Source organism: Canis lupus, chromosome 9 (assembly GCF_011100685.1).
Source record: "Canis lupus familiaris isolate Mischka breed German Shepherd chromosome 9, alternate assembly UU_Cfam_GSD_1.0, whole genome shotgun sequence".
NCBI lineage: Eukaryota > Metazoa > Chordata > Mammalia > Carnivora > Canidae > Canis > Canis lupus.
Window position 1 is genome coordinate 12889398 of NC_049230.1, and position 17552 is coordinate 12906949.

Below are 17552 nucleotides of genomic sequence, written 5' to 3' on the forward strand. Positions count from 1 at the left end.
CTTTCTGCAATCCCGTCCCACTCAGTGCTGCCAAGGAAACTTCTCAGGTGGGCTACAGGGACAAACTGCGGCCCACATTGCCATTAGTCCTTGCTGGGGGCAGGGTCGTAGGGCTTGGGAATCCCGCTTCAGGTGCATCTCCACCCCCAGCCCCCACAACTGTGCTAAGCCGTAGGCAAATGACCTCGGAAGCTTAGCCACTTATCAGTCAACTAACTTCTCATTATGTTCTGTATTCCCACAAGGAACAACAGTAATAACCAAGGCATTAAAACAGAGCCACAACCTGAAAGAAAAGAGATCTATCGTCTCCATCTGGTTTACCCATTGCTGAGAACAGTCACTCCACTCCACACCTGGGAGATGACCAGGCTACTGCCAAGGCCCATTCAGTACTTAGCTCATCTTCCCTGTTACTTTGCTTAGAGATTCGGCAATCCAGGTTTTTCTTCCCTCATTATGTCAAAGCTTCGGGGAAATAGAATGTCTTCATAAGATGTGTGAGGACCACTCTTAAGATGGTTATGAGGAAAGAGGAAAGAATTGGGTGTTTCATTGTACTGCGCTTTATTAGATTTACGATTATTAAATAATAATAAACAACCATGGCTTGGGGTGCTTAATGTTTTGTCAAGAATTTGATCTATTTTCCCAACATGCCCTGCTTTTCATTCCTTCCCTCCCCTCTTCCTTCTTTGCCTCCTTGGCCTAGAGCGGCTGCTGGGACCGGTGAGCTGGTGAGATTTCTGACCAGAGTATCAAGCATGTGCAGTCTCTTTACGCACCAACAACATTGGCTCAAGAGATTGTAAACGGGCTCCACTAACGCCTAGTCAATAGCTTACACTTGCTAAAACATAAAGGCCATTTCTAGAATCAAGCGTTCAATTAGGCAATCTTAAAAGATGGTAGCCTATGTGATCTTTGTGATATGCCCTAAAAAGGCATATATCTTTAAACTGTTTTCCTTTTATTCCCCCCCCACCCCCCAACTTCTCGCAGGATTAAACAACCTGTTCTTTTTCTTGACGTCCTTTCAGCCCTTGTTTTGTGCATCCGACGACGAGGTAAGACAATCGTAAAACAATCGTGAGATGCTGGGGGATGGTTGCTTCCCTTATGCACTTTAGCATCCTCGGGGCAGAACTAATAAATATTCAGCAAGTGCTGAGTTGGTCCATCCCCACGTGCGTCCTTCGCCGATCCATGCCAGCTATCCTTTCACAAACAGTTTTACTTGGTAATTTACAAGTGTTCTGGCTGCACTCTGCACCTGCCAGTATCGCAGTAATTAGTTTAGGCTGCAAAATGATTTCTAAATTAAGGTTCCGGACTTGTAAAATCAAGAAAGGCTGATAATCACCGTTGTAACTGTGGTAGCCAACGAGTAACGGGATGGAAGGCTCGGACAAGTCCGTCCAACCATCCCACGTGCCCCTCAGAGGTCTCTGCGAGGTGCAGGTGGAGAACAGCTCCACAGTTAGAGGCACGTGGTAGAGACCGTGTGCGATGGTTTACAAACACGCTCTTGCTCCTGTTATACATAAGCAGTATTTTTTTGGGGGGGTGGGGTGTGTGTGTGCGCGCGCGCATAGGGCTTGGGCATCGCGCCCAGGAGCGCCCACGGGTCCTGCAAGGTGGGGAAGGGCGAGCGTCCGAGCAGGTGGGACGGAGGGCGGCGCGGGGAGTCGGACTTCTCGCTCGGGGCGAGGGGGGCCGGGAGCCAGGAGGGGAAGGGACGAGCTGGGAGGGAGCCGGGGAGCGCAGCGGACAGAGCCGGAGGAGCGGAAGAAGGGGCGGAGGGAAGGCGAGGGGAAAGAGGCGGCGGAGAGCGGCCCGCCCCTCCCGGCGTCCTCCTCCGCTCCCTAACTCGGGCGGGCCCGGGCCGGCCGCCGCGCCCCCTCCCGGGGCTGCGAGCAGACGGCGGAGGCGCCCGCGCGCTCCCGGCCCCCCCGCGCGCTCCCTCCGCGCTCCCCCCGCGCGCGCTCCCTCCGCGCTCCCGCCCTCCCCCGCGCGCTCCCGGACCCTCCGCGCGCGCTCCCGCCCCCCCGCGCGCTCCCGGACCCTCCGCGCGCGCTCCCTCCGCGCTCCCGCCCTCCCCCGCGCGCTCCCTCCGCGCTCCCGCCCTCCCCCGCGCGCTCCCTCCGCGCTCCCGCCCTCCCCCCGCGCGCGCTCCCTCCGCGCTCCCGCCCTCCCCCCGCGCGCGCTCCCTCCGCGCTCCCGCCCTCCCCCGCGCGCGCTCCCTCCGCTCTCCCGCCCTCCCCCGCGCGCTCCCGGCCCCCCCGCGCGCGCTCCCGCCCTCCCCCGCGCGCTCCGGCGTTCCGGGCATGCGCGGTGGGCGGCGCCGCTCCGGGCCGCCCCTGCCGCCGAGAGTAGGAAGCGCGAGCGCCGGGCGCCCGGCTGTCAGTGCGCGTGGGGCCAGCCCGCCAGCCCGCCAGCCCGCGAGCGGCTCCGGCTCCGGCTCCGGCTCCCGCGCCCGCTCCGGCCCGACTCTCCGCGGCCGCCGCCGCTGCCGCCGCCGCCCAGCCCGGGGTCGCCCGCCGCCCCGCCCCGCCCCCGCCCGCCCCCGCTCCCCGGCCGAGGCAAGAGGTGGTTGGGGGGACCATGGCTGACGTTTTCCCGGCCAACGACTCCACGGCGTCTCAGGACGTGGCCAACCGCTTCGCCCGCAAAGGGGCGCTGAGGCAGAAGAACGTGCACGAGGTGAAGGACCACAAATTCATCGCCCGCTTCTTCAAGCAGCCCACCTTCTGCAGCCACTGCACCGACTTCATCTGGTAGGTGCGCGCCGTGCCGGGGACCCTCGCTCGGGGCGCGCCCACTCGGGGAACTTGGGGAGCCGGCCGAGTCCCAACCCGCGCCGGGGACACTCGCGGGCGGGACTCCCGGGGGGGTGGCCGCCGGGTCACACCCCCCCCCCCACCCCACCCCGGGTCTCCCGGGCGCTCCCGCCGCTCGCTGGCTGTGAGCAAAGGGGAGAGCGAACGGGAGAAGCCAAGGGCAGAGTTTCCCGGAGGAACCGGGGAGCGGCGGCGGCTGCGCTGCGCGGTCCGAGCTGCTGGCGAGCCGGTCCGGGCGCTTGCGGGCGCGCGTGTTTCCCCGCGGGCCTGGGCTCCCCTGGACCCCTGGGTCCTTGCCTACCGTGGCTTGTACCTGCTGGGCACCGGGGGGACTGGACTTTGGAGGGTGAGCCCGGGGAGAGGCAGCAGCAAACTGTTGCGAGCTTGCGGAGGGGGAGGGGGAGGGGGAGGTAAAACCGGGCAGGCAAAGGGCTGAAGGGCAGAGGGACTCATTTAAAATAGACCCTGTCAACACGAGATTAGACCCGCAGCCCGGGGGATGAGGACAGAGGCCCTAGTTAAGGAAACCACCGTTAAGGTGTCCGAGTCCGGGCGCGGAGTTTCCAGGGAACGCCGGTGTTGGCTGGTGGGCGCAGGGGTTTGGAGGAGACGGAGAAAAGGGACGCGCCCCCCCCCCCCCGGGTGGGGGGGTCTCTGAGCCCTGTGATGCTGGGCGGAGCTGTGTATATACCTCTTTCTGGTGAGAGTTTATGGCTTTTACGGACTCTCAAAACCTTGACAACCCTCCCTCCCTCCAAGACACCGCCCCCCCCCCCAAAGTTTAGGAGGCCGAAGTTGAGGGAACCCCAGGTGCTCCGGTTTGGGCAGTGAGCAAATCCCCCCCCCCCGCCCCCCAGGATGGTAGGAATCCAGCCTTTTTCTATCTCCTGTTCAGGAATGTAGGTAGAAAGCGCCCCAAGTCGGAGCTATTGCAAGGGTTCCTGAACTCCTGTCTCTCCAAGTCGGGGTTGCACTGGGGTGGCAGTAAGTCTCCGTGTGGCACGTATCTTGTTGGAGCCCTAGGCAGCACTTAGAGATGGCTGTGTGAATCCATCACACCTGGGGGGAGAGCAGCTTGAAGGGTGGATTCCACAAACGTGGTGCTAATAAGACACTTTTTCCTCAACGGATGGCGTCTGAATTCATCATCCTGGGATGGGGGTGGGGGTAGGGGGAAGAATCAGGAGTCCTGCAGTTGTGCTGATAAGGTGCTTAACTCTTCTTTTATGGATGGCATTATCCGAACCTATCACGGCTGGAGGAAATCCCCTCTACAGGCCCTACAGATGTGCTACTAAGATACTTTTCCTTTATGGATGGCTATCTGAATCCATCACACCTGGGGGAAAGCATCTCTAAGGGAGAGTTCCTACACATAGCAGTGCTAATAAGGGGCTTTTCCCTTTTCTTAGAAATCTCAAAAGTACTTTTAGGAAAAGCACAGCCACCTCTATGAATGATTTCTACTATGTACTCAGCGTATGAAGCAGTTGTGCTCTAAGGAGCGAGTAACTGTAGATACGGCTATCTAAAAAGTACTTAGAGCGTCAGAGCGGGAGGTTACTGCATCTAGTCAAGGAGAGTTCTTCAGGCTCTCCTGCCAATTTGAGGGATCCCATAAAAGCACTGAGACTGCTGACTACTTCTGAGGGAAGTAGGTGAATTAGGAAAGGGACTTGCGGCATACATACCCAGGCAAGCTGATGTCTTTCCACTGTCTGTTGCCCTAAAGGATTAGCCCCTGGTGAACTGCTGTGGCCCTTGAGGTCACCAGGTGTAATGTGAAGCGGAAAATAAGGTCTCCCTGTCCGCTTCCTCCCTGAGTAATTCCTGTAACACTTCTCCACCTAACCTAGAAACTACTTGGAAGCTCCAAGAAAATATTCACTAGGGTTATCTAGCCAGTGGTATTAACTTCAGTTGTTTTTCATTGTTTCTACAGGGCCTTAATCTAGGAGTTTGTTTTAAATATTAAGAGCTGATACTTTAAATGTCTGGGAGATGACTAAGTTACATATAAAGATCTATGAAGTGCTTTGTCAACTTAAAATGCTGTGTAAAGCAGGAGATTATGACTAAGACTTTTAATGCAGTTCATCCTAGTTGAAGCAGTGTTTACAATGTAATGTCCGTGGTAGGACTCTCTGCTCAGAGTAAATCTGCCAAAGTAATTTACAAGAACAAAATAGCCTCTGTATTTGCTTGGAATACTACTGATGCTCTAAAAAATTAGATCATAACTTCCAATGCAACAACAACAACAAAATATTTTGTGAAATCTGGCTCCTTTTTGAACCAGAACTTAATGTGGAGTGGTACATTGTGGCAGTTTCTAGACACCTATTTTAAGTACATACATAACAAATGAAGATGCTTTTTAGTTGTGTTTAGGGGAGAAAAAGGATTTTCCACTTTCTTTAGGGATAAAATTAAAGCACTTCAATCATAGTCTTCATTTGTTGACCACTATAGTTCAACTCTGAATATCGTAGTCCTGCTCTTGTCTGGAAATTTAAGTATGGTTCACAAAGTGTAAATTGGAAAGAACCTTAAAATGTTGAAATAATTCTGCCTTTGGAGGCCATACAGAAGTGGGTTCCCCCACCCCCAAAGTTGAATTTATTCAATACTCTATGTAGACATGGTTTCCTATCAAATCATTGGTGTTCATGTACAAACCTTTAGTTCTGTGGAATACTTTGTCTCATAACTGGCTTAAATATGGTATACAACACAAAATATGTTAAGATACTTTGTTGTTTCTGTTTTTCAGGGGGTTTGGGAAACAAGGCTTCCAGTGCCAAGGTAAGCTGTCACGTTGGATTTTATTTTCAAGTACAATATGAAATAAACATTCCAAACACCAACAGTATTTCCAGTCATTTCTTTGTGATCCAAAAAAAAAAAAAAAAAAAATTAGATATTTTCGAAATGAGGTCTGTAAATTTGGGCTGTTAAAAAAAAAAAATTGTATTGCCTAGTAATCTGCATATAGAGCTGCCGTTTTTCTCATTGAAAAAAAAAAAAAAAAAAACCCTTCCTGTAACTTTATTTTTTTGCCAAGAACATTCTTGTCAGAAACTGCTGTCTTTGTGTGGGTGTTGAGGAAAAGAAATGGAATCACTTTGTATTCATGTGGCTTTTCTTGTTCTTGCTCGTTTTTGTTCTTTATCTCTTACCTATGTATTGGGTTGGACTCATTGTAACTAATCTTGGGCCATGCATCACTCTGGTAATTCTGTTTTTGATTACTGATTGCTCAGAACAAAATTAGCACATCTTAGTTACCTAGGTTATAATGCGTTGCTGTGCTAGGAACCACGTTTTTTTTTTTTTTTTTCCTTTAGTGTTATTGTGACCGAAGATGTACTACTGATGGATTGCACTCCAAATACCATCTATCTCCACCTCTGATCTGTAGTCCCATTTTGCGCTGGTCAAGTACCTCATTTTTTATACTCTGTCCTATTTGTTGAAACGTAATACTTTGTAGCTCGCGAAGGCATCCCAGGCTCATAGCCCACCTTCCAGTTCTCTTGTTATCTATGTTTATTTAGTTCTGGTTACGTTTCCCATCTGGGCATCGGTTTATTAGGGCAAGTGGAAAGTGTGCATTCAGCCTGGAAAATATTATTGTAATGCTGCTTAATAGTAAGCACATTAGGGAGATCCTGTGTACCTAGGACTCTAAAATTGTGCTAGTGAGTTGGCTTTTAAAGTTCTTCAAACTCATGAATTTCTTACATAGCTTTCTAAATCTAATGTTCATGCAGATACTTTATCGTGTAATTAATACTCTACCCTCATGATGTGCTTCAAACCCCTATTCAATAAATCACTGAGAGGTACGTTGGGAAATGAAGGGATATTCCTTTAAAGAATAAAGAGAAGGGTGTGTGCATCCCTCTTTATAAAAGATGAAAGGAAGGTGGAGCTCTTTACATTTCTCAGTTGCAGCACTGAACTTACATTAGGCAACCTTTGGGTCTCACTTGAAAAGTGACTTTTAAATGTGAAAAGTGGGATCCCTGGGTGGCGCAGCGGTTTGGCGCCTGCCTTTGGCCCAGGACGCGATCCTGGAGACCCAGGATCGAGTCCCACATCGGGCTCCCGGTGCATGGGGCCTGCTTCTCCCTCTGCCTATGTCTCTGCCTCTCTCTCTCTCTGACTATCATAAATTAAAAAAAAAAAAAAAAAAATTATAAAAAAAAAAAAAAAACTTAAATGTGAAAAGTGTGGTTCCAAAAAAAAAAAAAAAAAAAAAGTGTGGTTCCAGGCTACTGTGATTTGCATATACTGTTTGTTGTAATATTTGTGTGGGAAGCTACAGGAACCTAAGAATACTTGTTGAAAAAGGTGTTAAGCTATTTTATTTATTTATTTTTTTGCATACTAAGATTTCAGGATGCAGTTGGTCCCTTTTAGATCTGCTTGTTTAAGTCGATTTTGTGAAATCACAGTAGCCATATTAGGGGGGACAAAAGGGGGACCTGCATGGTTTCCCCACCCCGCTCCACCCCCAGGCTGTATGGATATTTTTTTTGAGTGGATTAGTAGATTAATAGTCTTATGTCAGCATAACTCCCATAAAGAAAGAAGCGAAATTCTATGCCTTCTCTTCTCTCCCTTAGGGATAAGTTCTTTTTAAGATACTCACAGCTTTTAAGAGATCAAATTTTTAAATCCTTCTGCCATTTGCTGCCCACCCTCCTCCCCTGCGGTATATGGCGAGTATCCTTCCCCGTCAAAACATTTGTCCCAACTGGTTTAGTAGTCCCATGTATGCGTGTACCAAATTTATTCATCCATTTCTCTAATTTCTTACTGGTCCAGTGTTGCTGCCAACAATATCCTTGGACACTGGTATTTCTAAGAGACCTAGAACATGTGTGTACGTCTTACATTTTAATGAGGACAGCTAAGTTCTCAGAAAGTTACAATTTACATTTTCAGTATCAAGTGTCCCCCTTTCCTTTCATTCTTATCAGTATTGGAGAATACAGGTCTTTCATATTTTTGTTCTGGTAGTGAAGAGGCCTCCCTGCCACCCACCCCCACCCCTGATTTTCATCTGGTCAGGGTTTAACATTTTTCAAACTTGTTTTAGCATTTTGTATTCTGTGAATTGCCTTTAATACTCAAAATTTAGTTTTTACAAACTAGACAAAACAGAGCAGTGACTATGTGCTTTATGAACTGTTCCTGAAAGAAGTAAACCATAGGTCTCCTTACAGTAGTTTCTGTACTGCATCTACAAATTTTAATTCCAACTATTTCAATAACAACCTGTCATGTGCTATTTGTCACATTTTGTTTAATATGTGTCCTTTATATTTCACTTCGAGTAGGCCTATGCTAGTTCTCTTATAACTTCTGGATGTTAGCTCAGGATAGTGCTTTTTAACTGCGCAAAGTTGTTTAACGCTTTGGTTTTGGCATTCTCAAAAGGAATCTACATCTGACCTTTTTTATTATTGCATGGAGCCCAATGCAGGGCTTGAACTCACAACTCTGAGATCAAGACTGGTTGAGACCAGAGTCAGTTAACCTGGTGAGCCACTTGGGTGTCCCTAACATCTGACCATTTTAGAATACATTTGAGTTAGAATATGCTTGTTTTCTCTTAATGTTCTCTAACTTAAAATCTTTCCTGCTCTGTTTGATAGAGTCCCATTCAAGAGAATAACTCCTCCTCATCCTGTGCCTTTGGTGACATACCATCTGAAGATGGCAGCTGGGTTTGAGACTTATTCCATATCAGTTTTCTCACCTGATGGAGGCAGCATATTCTACTTCCTAGTATGTCACTTTGGTCAGTAGATACAATATCTGTAGCTAAGTAGACTTTAGAGAGGCATATATGCTCCAAATGAGTCACCTATTGGTGAAGTAAGATAACTTTAAAAGTCATCATTTCACTTAGTAAACGTTAAGAACTGGAAGACTGAAGATGTGACTTGTAGTTCTTTAAAACTGGGTGTCTAATCTGTGCTATTTAGAAAGCCTTTTTAAAGCGTATAAAGATTTCCCTCCCCTACTTCTTCCCATCCCCAAGATGCAATCTGAATGGAAGCAGGAATTTCTGATGATATCTTGGATTGTTGCAACTTGTACTTCATGGACCCTGTGCCCTTTAGATTGCAATCCAGGTGTACAGCCCTAAAAAAGTGGTATTACCTGGGCAGATCACACAGGAGGATCCCACTGCCTGAAATAGTGAAATCAAGGGCAATAAATACTGGCGAGAATGAAGAGTGCACAGTAGATTGAGAAGCCATTGCAGGGATCCCTGGGTGGCGCAGCGGTTTGGCGCCTGCCTTTGGCCCAGGGCGTGATCCTGGAGACCCGGGATCGAATCCTACATCAGGCTCCCAGTGCATGGAGCCTGCTTCTCCCTCTGCCTGTGTCTCTGCCTCTCTCTCTCTCTCTGTGACTATCATAAATAAATAAAAAAAAAATTAAAAAAAAAAAAAAAAAAAAAAAGAGAAGCCATTGCAATTAAGATTCTTAGAGATGAAGATGAGCTTGTCCCTTTTGTAGATCTGAAATGCTCTTGATGGCATCTTGATTTTTTTTTTTGTTTTTTTTTTAATGGTGTAGCTTATTCTCCTGGTATGCTCCATCTACTCTGTATAGATTTCATCCTGGAAGGCTAGCGCAGAGCAGGTCCTTGCTCACCCCCTATTCCCTCTGCTTCCCTACCTGCTAAGGAGAGGGAGAAAGGTATGTCTGAAGTTGAAATTCTGACCTGGAAGGTCTGTCTCCTATTGGTAGTGTCAGGCACTGGCTGCTTCCAAAAGCTGTTGTCCTGGAACAGCAGAGCCATCTACCATGCTGCTCAAATGTTGTCTTCCTCTGGGGCAGTGTAGCCAAAAAGGTCTTATCTATTACTTTGACAACTGGAAAAGGGAACAAGCCAACTTTTTTTTTCCCCTCAGCAAGACCAACATACTTCTCAAATTTCAGTGATAGAAACAGCCTCTCCGAACATGACCTGCTTATTTGATGGGCTAAACAATTGCTTACATAGCCTGTTACATCTGATTCATCTTGGCATATCTTTTCTGCTTTTTCTGTCATTTAATATCACAAATCAATGAACAACTAACCCAGGTTTTTTGATCAAGATGCCCTAAAGAGACTGCATCAGAATCCATCCCCACCAATGACCGTGGTCAACAATCTACACTGTTGATGATCAACCCTGGATGTTTGAGGAATCTGCAGGGAATGCACATTTATGTGCTCTTGGTATACTGTTCTGAACCTGGAGCTGTTTCTCTAAGCATACACCAAATATTGTACTTCACCTGTGACTCCAACTTGAAGCTATTTCTCAGTAGTTAGGAATTAAGAATGTTTCCCTTGGCTTTTGACCTTTGATTTTAGAGTCCTGTTTTAGGGTAGATCTTTCCATCAGCTCGCCTGAGTGGGATGGTGTTTCTTATCCCTTCTGTAAGAATGAAAGTTGATGTTTGAGGAAAGAAGAAAGTTCCCCCGCCCTCTACATCTTGGCTGTACAAGCAAAGGAATTCCAGAAGACCAGGCCAATTTAAGGGAGGATGACCTTTAATAGTGAAGGGATGGAGTTGGCAGCTTTTCAGAGGAGGAGGTCTAGTTCTTACCATAGCTTATGGAATGCTGGGAACCAAGCACTGTGGATACCAAGTGCCAGGAGATAGAAGGGGGCTGAAGTCCAAATTGGGCTGAAGTTGATGGTCCTTAACAGATTAGTCCTTCCCGTATACTGGATTAGCCACTCCTAAACACTTAGCACCAATCCACTGATCTTTAAAGTTGCCACCATGATTTTTCCATCTTCAGACCTGGGGGCAGCACCTCACACCCTGTTTCTCCTTGGCTACTCCTCAGATTGGAAACTAGGTTAACTATAAGTGAGCTCCCAGGGTCACTGATACAATTCTGGGAATGCTGATCCATGAAGAGTGTAACTTGAAATTTTGGCGGTTTTGCACTGAGGTGCAATCAAAGCATTATTTCAGCTTCGAAGATGAAATTGTCAGGAAGATATAAAACCTAGAAAAGCATGATAGAGATGGGCAGTTAGAACTGCTTGTCTTTCGAACGCCGTTTTCCTCCACAAAAATGTTAATACTTGTTAGAAAATGTAGGGACGCACGGACAAAACTGTCGGGTATTCCCATTTGGTGCTATATACTTGTTCGGAAATGATTTCTGATTAATGGCTTTCTGAATTGCCACTTTCACTTAGTGCATTAAGCACAAGTATTCTGTTTTACTCACATGCTCCCCACCAGAATCCAATGCAGTAGCATATGGAGTGGTTATTCATCCTCATAGGCAGTAGAAACCCTAATATTTCTTTTTGCAGATGAATCTGACCTTGAAGTTTCTTCTTTAATTTTATGATGAAATGACTTACTCCCCTGAGTGTTTTACTCTCCTAGATAATGTTATTCAAACTTAAGTTTTTAGGCTTATTAACCCTTAACTTGCTCACTCGTTTTCCATGAAAGTATTTTTTCAAAGTAGAATTCATTGCAGAGCTTGCCTAGCAGGATTAAACTCAGCTCCTTAGGATATTTTAAGCTTGTTTTGCTTTTTCAGACTCCTCTAAGGATGCTTTCTTTCTCTCCATGCTTCAGTCATTGAAAATAAGTTGTAGTTTCCCAGAAAGTGTCTTTGTGTGTGTGTGTGTGTGTGTCCCGATAACACCTACTTGACTGTGAGTCTTAGCGTGGAGTTTAGCTCAGACCTTTTCCATCCTCCTTGCTATTCTGGATCTCTATCATAGGAACCTTCACCCTATAATCATTTGTCTCCTCTGCCAGCTTTGAGAACAAGGACTGACTCTTATTTCTGTCTCCTGGGTTTAATGCAGTGCCTGGCGCTTGGTAGACGCTATATAAATATTTGTTGGGTGTGTGATTATATAAAAGGAGAGATATGATATGAATGTCCATAACCAGAAGGATCAGTGACTTCTGCCTGCATACTATTTTTTTTTAACCTAGTTTATAGTTCAGTTATGTCAACTAGGATAGATCTTTAGAGAACTTAAAATATTTTTTAAAGCTAAGCATATATATTCAAAATAGAGGACAGAAAATACTCATTTGTAGAAGTTCTACGCAATGCTAAGCCTAATGCTGAACCACTTACTGTACCTCCTGTATTGAGAGAAGTATGTAGGCATCCATAATAGATCTTATTTCCACAAATAAAACGAGAGCACTACTATGGGCCCCAGCTGGAGCAGGGAAAGGTTTTGGGTTCAAGGTAAAAAATTAAAACCTGCTCCACTACGTGTACTTGGTACAGTCCTTTTAAATGTTCTAGTTTCCTTTGAAGTGGCTAATAGCTTAAACGAGACTGTCATGCTCCAGAGGGAGTAGTAGCTCAACTTTACTGATTCTGATATTTTTAAACTTGGTGTACCTGAAAGGTTTCTGTGCCTTGATGTGTGAGAAGGGATGGACGAACGTGACAATGAAGTGCCCGAGTGGAACTGTTAGAATTTCATTAGTTGCTTTAAAGATCTTAGTCTGAGGAAAGAAAGGACAAATGTTAAATGCTACAAGATGCTAGATATGTGGGAGTGCTCGCATTTTACACACTTTCATCCCCAGGGCACCCCATGAAGCACAGGATCTTACCCCCTTCTTAGCAGTGAATGTGCTGAAGAACCTACCAGGCTGGTTGGGTGGAGCAGAGGTTCACATTCAAACAGTTCTGCAGAAAACATATTTCAGAGCCAAATGGAAACTTTTTTGGTACTTACAAAGCCTGGATTTATATTAGAGGAAAGAATGATGCCATTAAGGGAAGCATGGAAACATTTCTTGGTGACAGAATTAAGGCTTCGCTGTCCTCCTGTCAGAATTTCCATGACAAACCCTTTATTTTCAGGTTTTGTTTTCTTACTAGACTGTGAAACCTTAGGTTAGACTTTAAGCTTAGATATGAACACTTCAAGACTGGAATGGTATTAACAGTCAAATCTAGATGAAATTACTGTAGCTACATTAAAGCCCTCTATTAAATTATACAAAGGAGAAAATGGCTTCTGGAAATAGATTTCTATCAAAAATGTAATGGAGGGCAATGATTTGATTAATTGTCACACAAGATCAGAATTATTTAAGACAAGGTTCACAAAGTAAGATTAGCATGAGGACAGTTAATCTTGAATGCCTTCAGTTGACTGTGTCTCCTTTCCCTTCCCCCCACCCCCCACCCCCAGTAGCTATCCCTCTTTAGTTTTGGCATTTTGGGAAATACAGGATCCATCTGTATTATCTAGGGTGACTGCAATAGGTCATCAGAACACGAGGGGGATATAGGTGGCATGAAATTTAGATACAACTTGGACAAATTTGTATGAGAAATAGGGTAAGAAGAGAGCCTAGTTAACAGCTAAATTGAGCAAAATTCTCTCCTGGAGTTGATTCAACCATGATTTCACCAACAGGATAATTGGCACTTTTGGCTCTTAGGGGATGTACAGAAGTTCACGCACAGGAGTCCATGATGTAGCCTTTCCTGCACTTGACACAGTCACTCATGCAAGTACTTGTTCTCAGATACCCATTCTAAGTGCTGCTCATTGACACGTTTGAGCCTCACAATTTTGGAAGGGGTAAGCGGTGTTATCCCCGTTTTACGGACAGGGAAACTGCCCCTGAGATCAGCAGCTTAGAACTGGTCCAATGTCACAAAGAAAATGGTGGAGCTGGGCTTCAAACCCAGGCAGTATGGATCCAGACTCCATGCTGTGAACCCAAGTGTCCCGCTTCATGGTTCTTTCTGTTCGTTAGGTTTATGCCACTGACTTGACTACGGAGACGTGGAAGAACAGAGTGGTCCAACTCCAACACTTACTGCGCATATGGCTCATAGTGGGAGATAACGGCCGATGTGTGGACCTGCACCATGTGTTGTGCCAGGCAGTGTGGGGCATCGGACCAGAGGGGGACTCTGGATGAGGAAGACTTGGTCCTCGAAGCCCGAATGAAGTCAGGGTTGTTGAAACTGTGGGGGTGGGGAGATCATTTCTGGGCTCCTTAGAAGTAGCCTTTGGGCTTTGGAGGGTACAGAGAATGGTCCCCCCTTTTTTTGAGAGCCAGATAATGAATGAGAGCACAAACAGAGAAGCAGACTCCACACTGAGCAGGGAGCCCAGATAATGAACGAGAGCACAAGCAGGAAGCAGAGAGAAGTAGGCTCCCTATTGAGCAGGGAGCCTGGTGTGAGGCTCAATCCCAGGATTCTGGGATCATGACCTGAGCTGAAGGCAGATGCTTAACCGACTGTCACCCAGGCGCCCCAGAGAATTTCCTTTGATTGAAGAGGTGGGGGAAGATTTTCTAAAAAGGGGAAAATAACTGGAGCAAAAGGAGAAAGGGGGAGGGATGGTGGTGCAAGGGACTTCCATTCAGGGAGCAGCACAGACCAGGGGAGGTGTACATACTCTGAGATGTTGCCAGTGGTGATCCCCAACAGAAAAGCAGGTTTGACAAATGTACATAGAACTACATTCTCTCAGGAATCCTGGGTGGCACAGCGGTTTAGCGCCTGCCTTTGGCCCAGGGCATGATCCTGGAGACCCGGGATCGAATCCCACGTCGGGCTCCTGGTGCATGGAGCCTGCTTCTCTCTCTGCCTATGTCTTTGCCTCTCTTTCTCTCTCTCTCTGACTATCATAAATAAATTAAAAAAAAAAACTACATTCTCTCCCCGTCGCTCCCCCATACTGCTTCTGTGCCAACACAGGACTTTGTATCTTTTATGTGGCTTCTAGTTTTCAGAAGCTCACAATTATACATTAAAGCATTGTATCTCCATATGAAAGATATATTGTATTGGAGTTTAGAAGCTAACTTGTTTTAGAAAGTGCATGGCTTTGACACTATTCCAAGGGTCTTTCTATTTTCTATTTTGAAGTTGGTACCGTCTATGACCGTATCCTGTTGGAAGTCCAGGGTGTTACGGCATGGAAATGATAGGACCAGAGATGAGACATTGAGACTAGGTTTGCTCATACACCTTAATAAGGGAAATAGGAATTAGTCTATTTGAAATCAGTTTTAAAAACTGCATACTAACTGTCAGAACTTCTGGTTCATCATTAGTGGTTATTCCTTCTCCATGGGAGATTGTCATAACCCTCATCAGAAACCTTTGTGAAGGCAGGCGGAGGGGTGCTGCAGAGCACTGCAGTTTGGAACAGAAGATGGGTTTTCATATGGGTTCAGATTAGAAAAGGAAAAGGTAATATTGCTACTGTGCTGACATGAGCTTTAAGAGATGCCACCACCCTGTGGGGAGCTGGCATTGGTGTTCTGCTCTGTAGGAGACGCTGGGGCAGAGAGAAGTAGTTTGTCCATGGTCTGGTGCCCTTGAGACCAGGCCGATTTAGTAAATATCTGTATTTAGTAGGCAGTTTTTTTTTTCTTCCTGAAGCTATAGTTGCAAAAGTAGCCAATCTGTTTTACTTTCATTTTTCCTCTCCTTAAATTATCTAAGTATGATTTGTGATGCCGTTTGTTGTAATAAAACTCTCCTCGATTCAAGAAAGAAAGGCTGGTGGTGCTTGTAAAGGCTTTTGTTAGCTTCCGTTTGGATTTGTCTTGAAATTAAGAGGCAGTAAATGAGCTTAATGTATTTTCCTCTTGAGTTAGTGCATGCAACTGTAATTCTAAAAATGTGAAAATGGGAGATTACACAAAAAATCTCAGATACTGCAACTTGATTCTTAACTACTTAACAACGTAGAGAGTCGTTCGAATCCAAATGGAGCATTTCAGAAGCATGCAGGACCGATTTCTATTTAGGTCTAAATTCAAGTTAGGCGTAAGAGTTGAGCCGCAGGGTCTTTATTTTTCCTTTTTGCTTAATTGTACCATCCAGCAGCATAGCACCTGCTGGTGTTGAGCTGAGTTCGTACTCATGTGATGCGAATTAACTTGCAAAATTGCATTTTAGAAAGATTAATTATCGAGCAGGAGCTGGAGTAGTTGGTATGATTAAGACCTGCTGTAGTAGTCTAAAGCGAATCTAATAAAATGTGGTTAGGAGAATAATTAAGATGAAGGGTGAAGGGCTAGAGAGCAGAGGATAACTCGTTGGATGAAGGGCTCTGGGTTTATTAAACTCATTGTATTATACCTCATTGTATTAATGCTTTCTATGGCTTAAAGCAGAAAATCAAGAAAACATTCATTGCAGTGACTTTGATAAGATTGTGAACTAAGTGCTTTTCGCTAACTCTCATTGGTGCAGAACTAATGAAGGCCCAATTTTATCTCATAATTTTGAAGTGCATTGTTACCTTTTGGTCCTTGTTTGCATTTCCTGTGTGTCCCTTCCTTTTTTTTTTTTTTTTTTTTTTTAAAGATTTTATTTATTTACTCATAGACACACAGAGAGCGAGGCAGGGATACAGGCAGAGGGAGAAGCAGGCTCCACGCAGGAAGCCCGATGTGGGACTCCATCCTGGCAGGAAGCCCAATGTGGGACTCCATCCCGGGTCTCCAGGATCACACCCCAGGCTGCAGGCAGCGCCAACCCGCTGCACCACTGGGGCTGCCCCTGTGTGTCCCTTCTATGTTTAATTGTATTTGATATTTTATGTATTTTGTCTTAACAGCCTGCAACTATGTGGAGACTTTCTTGGAATACTTAATTTATTTGAAATGGTAGGATGTATTCATGTTAGATGGGAAAAACTTTTGGTCACTAAGAACCTGGACAGCTCTTATAAAGCATTGGATTTAAAATTAAGTTATGTGTTCTTAGGTGATAAAAACATGCTTGTGTTTAAATGTAGGGTTAATAATCTGAATTAATATACATCAAAATACTCCCCTTTTCCTGTCCTCCTTGGTGAATTTTGTAGTCACAGGATCAGGAAGAGAGCCACGTTCTTGGAATTTTATTTTTAATTTTTTAAAGTAATCTCTATACTCATAGTGGGGCTTGAATTTATAATCCCAAAATCAAGAGTTGCATGCTACACTGGCTGAGCCAGCCAGGCACACCATGTTTTTAGAATTCTAAAGCAAGAATGGACTATGGAGACTGTGTTTTTGAGGTCCTTGAATTTATAGCTGTGGAGCTGGCCAGCAGAGTTAAGCAACTTGATGTAACCACACAAGTGTAACCACCTAAATCTTCAACCCCAGCTCCCATCCAGTGTTACCTTCCTGCTTCTCCATAGCTCATAAACCTTTGTACTTGACAGCCTCGAATCTTAAGTGCTGTTGCTAGTAAGTATAGGTGCTAATCCAGTAACCTCTGCATTTAAAGACACCAGGAATCTGCAAAGTAGGAACTCGATTTCTTTTATTTGAAAAATGGCTTTGCTTTCTAGAGATCAGTGTGTGTCTTGCTCTAAAGTCTAGGAGTTTGGTTAAGGATTGTATATTTTTTATGGTGTAGTTGACCAGTCTGGGAATAAGACCTTGAATTTGTATCGGATGGGAATTTGTATCCTGAGTAAGGGAGAGGACTGCTTGAAATTACATATTTTTGGGATGCCTGGGTAGCTCAGTGCTTGATCGTCTGCCTTCAGCTCAGGGTGTGATCCTGGGGGTCCAGGAATGGAGTCCCACATCGGGCTCCCCATGGGGAGCCTGCTTCTCCCTCTGCCTCTGTCTCTGCCTCACTCTGTGTCTCATGAATAAATAAATCTTTAAGAACTTATATATATATTTTTTTACTTTTGTCTCT

At 45.7% G+C, this 17552-nt stretch overlaps 2 protein-coding genes across 3 annotated transcripts in view; one reads left to right on the forward strand and one right to left on the reverse strand.

Annotated features, from left to right (window-relative positions):
- Nucleotides 1-1865: 1865 nt before the first annotated feature.
- Nucleotides 1866-2606, reverse strand: LOC119876678 (alanine and glycine-rich protein-like). Its single transcript, XM_038549495.1, has one exon. The coding sequence runs from the start codon at nucleotides 2604-2606 to the stop codon at nucleotides 1866-1868; it is 741 nt and encodes a 246-aa protein (XP_038405423.1).
- Nucleotides 2562-17552, forward strand: part of PRKCA (protein kinase C alpha) — a 395705-nt gene continuing 380714 nt past the window's right edge. Inside the window, exons 1-2 of one of the 2 annotated variants that reach the window (XM_038546804.1) lie at nucleotides 2562-2777; nucleotides 5614-5645. In XM_038546804.1, the coding sequence (XP_038402732.1) occupies nucleotides 2605-2777; nucleotides 5614-5645 (205 nt within the window). In that variant the 5' untranslated portion in view covers nucleotides 2562-2604. The remainder of the gene's footprint in view (nucleotides 2778-5613; nucleotides 5646-17552) is intronic. The other variant, XM_038546805.1, reaches the window with a different exon arrangement.

What these genes read in the sequence shown, in the direction of transcription:
- LOC119876678 (XM_038549495.1), bottom strand. Translation starts at nt 2,606, where the DNA reads ATGGTCCCCCCAACCACCTCTTGCCTCGGCCGGGGAGCGGGGGCGGGC.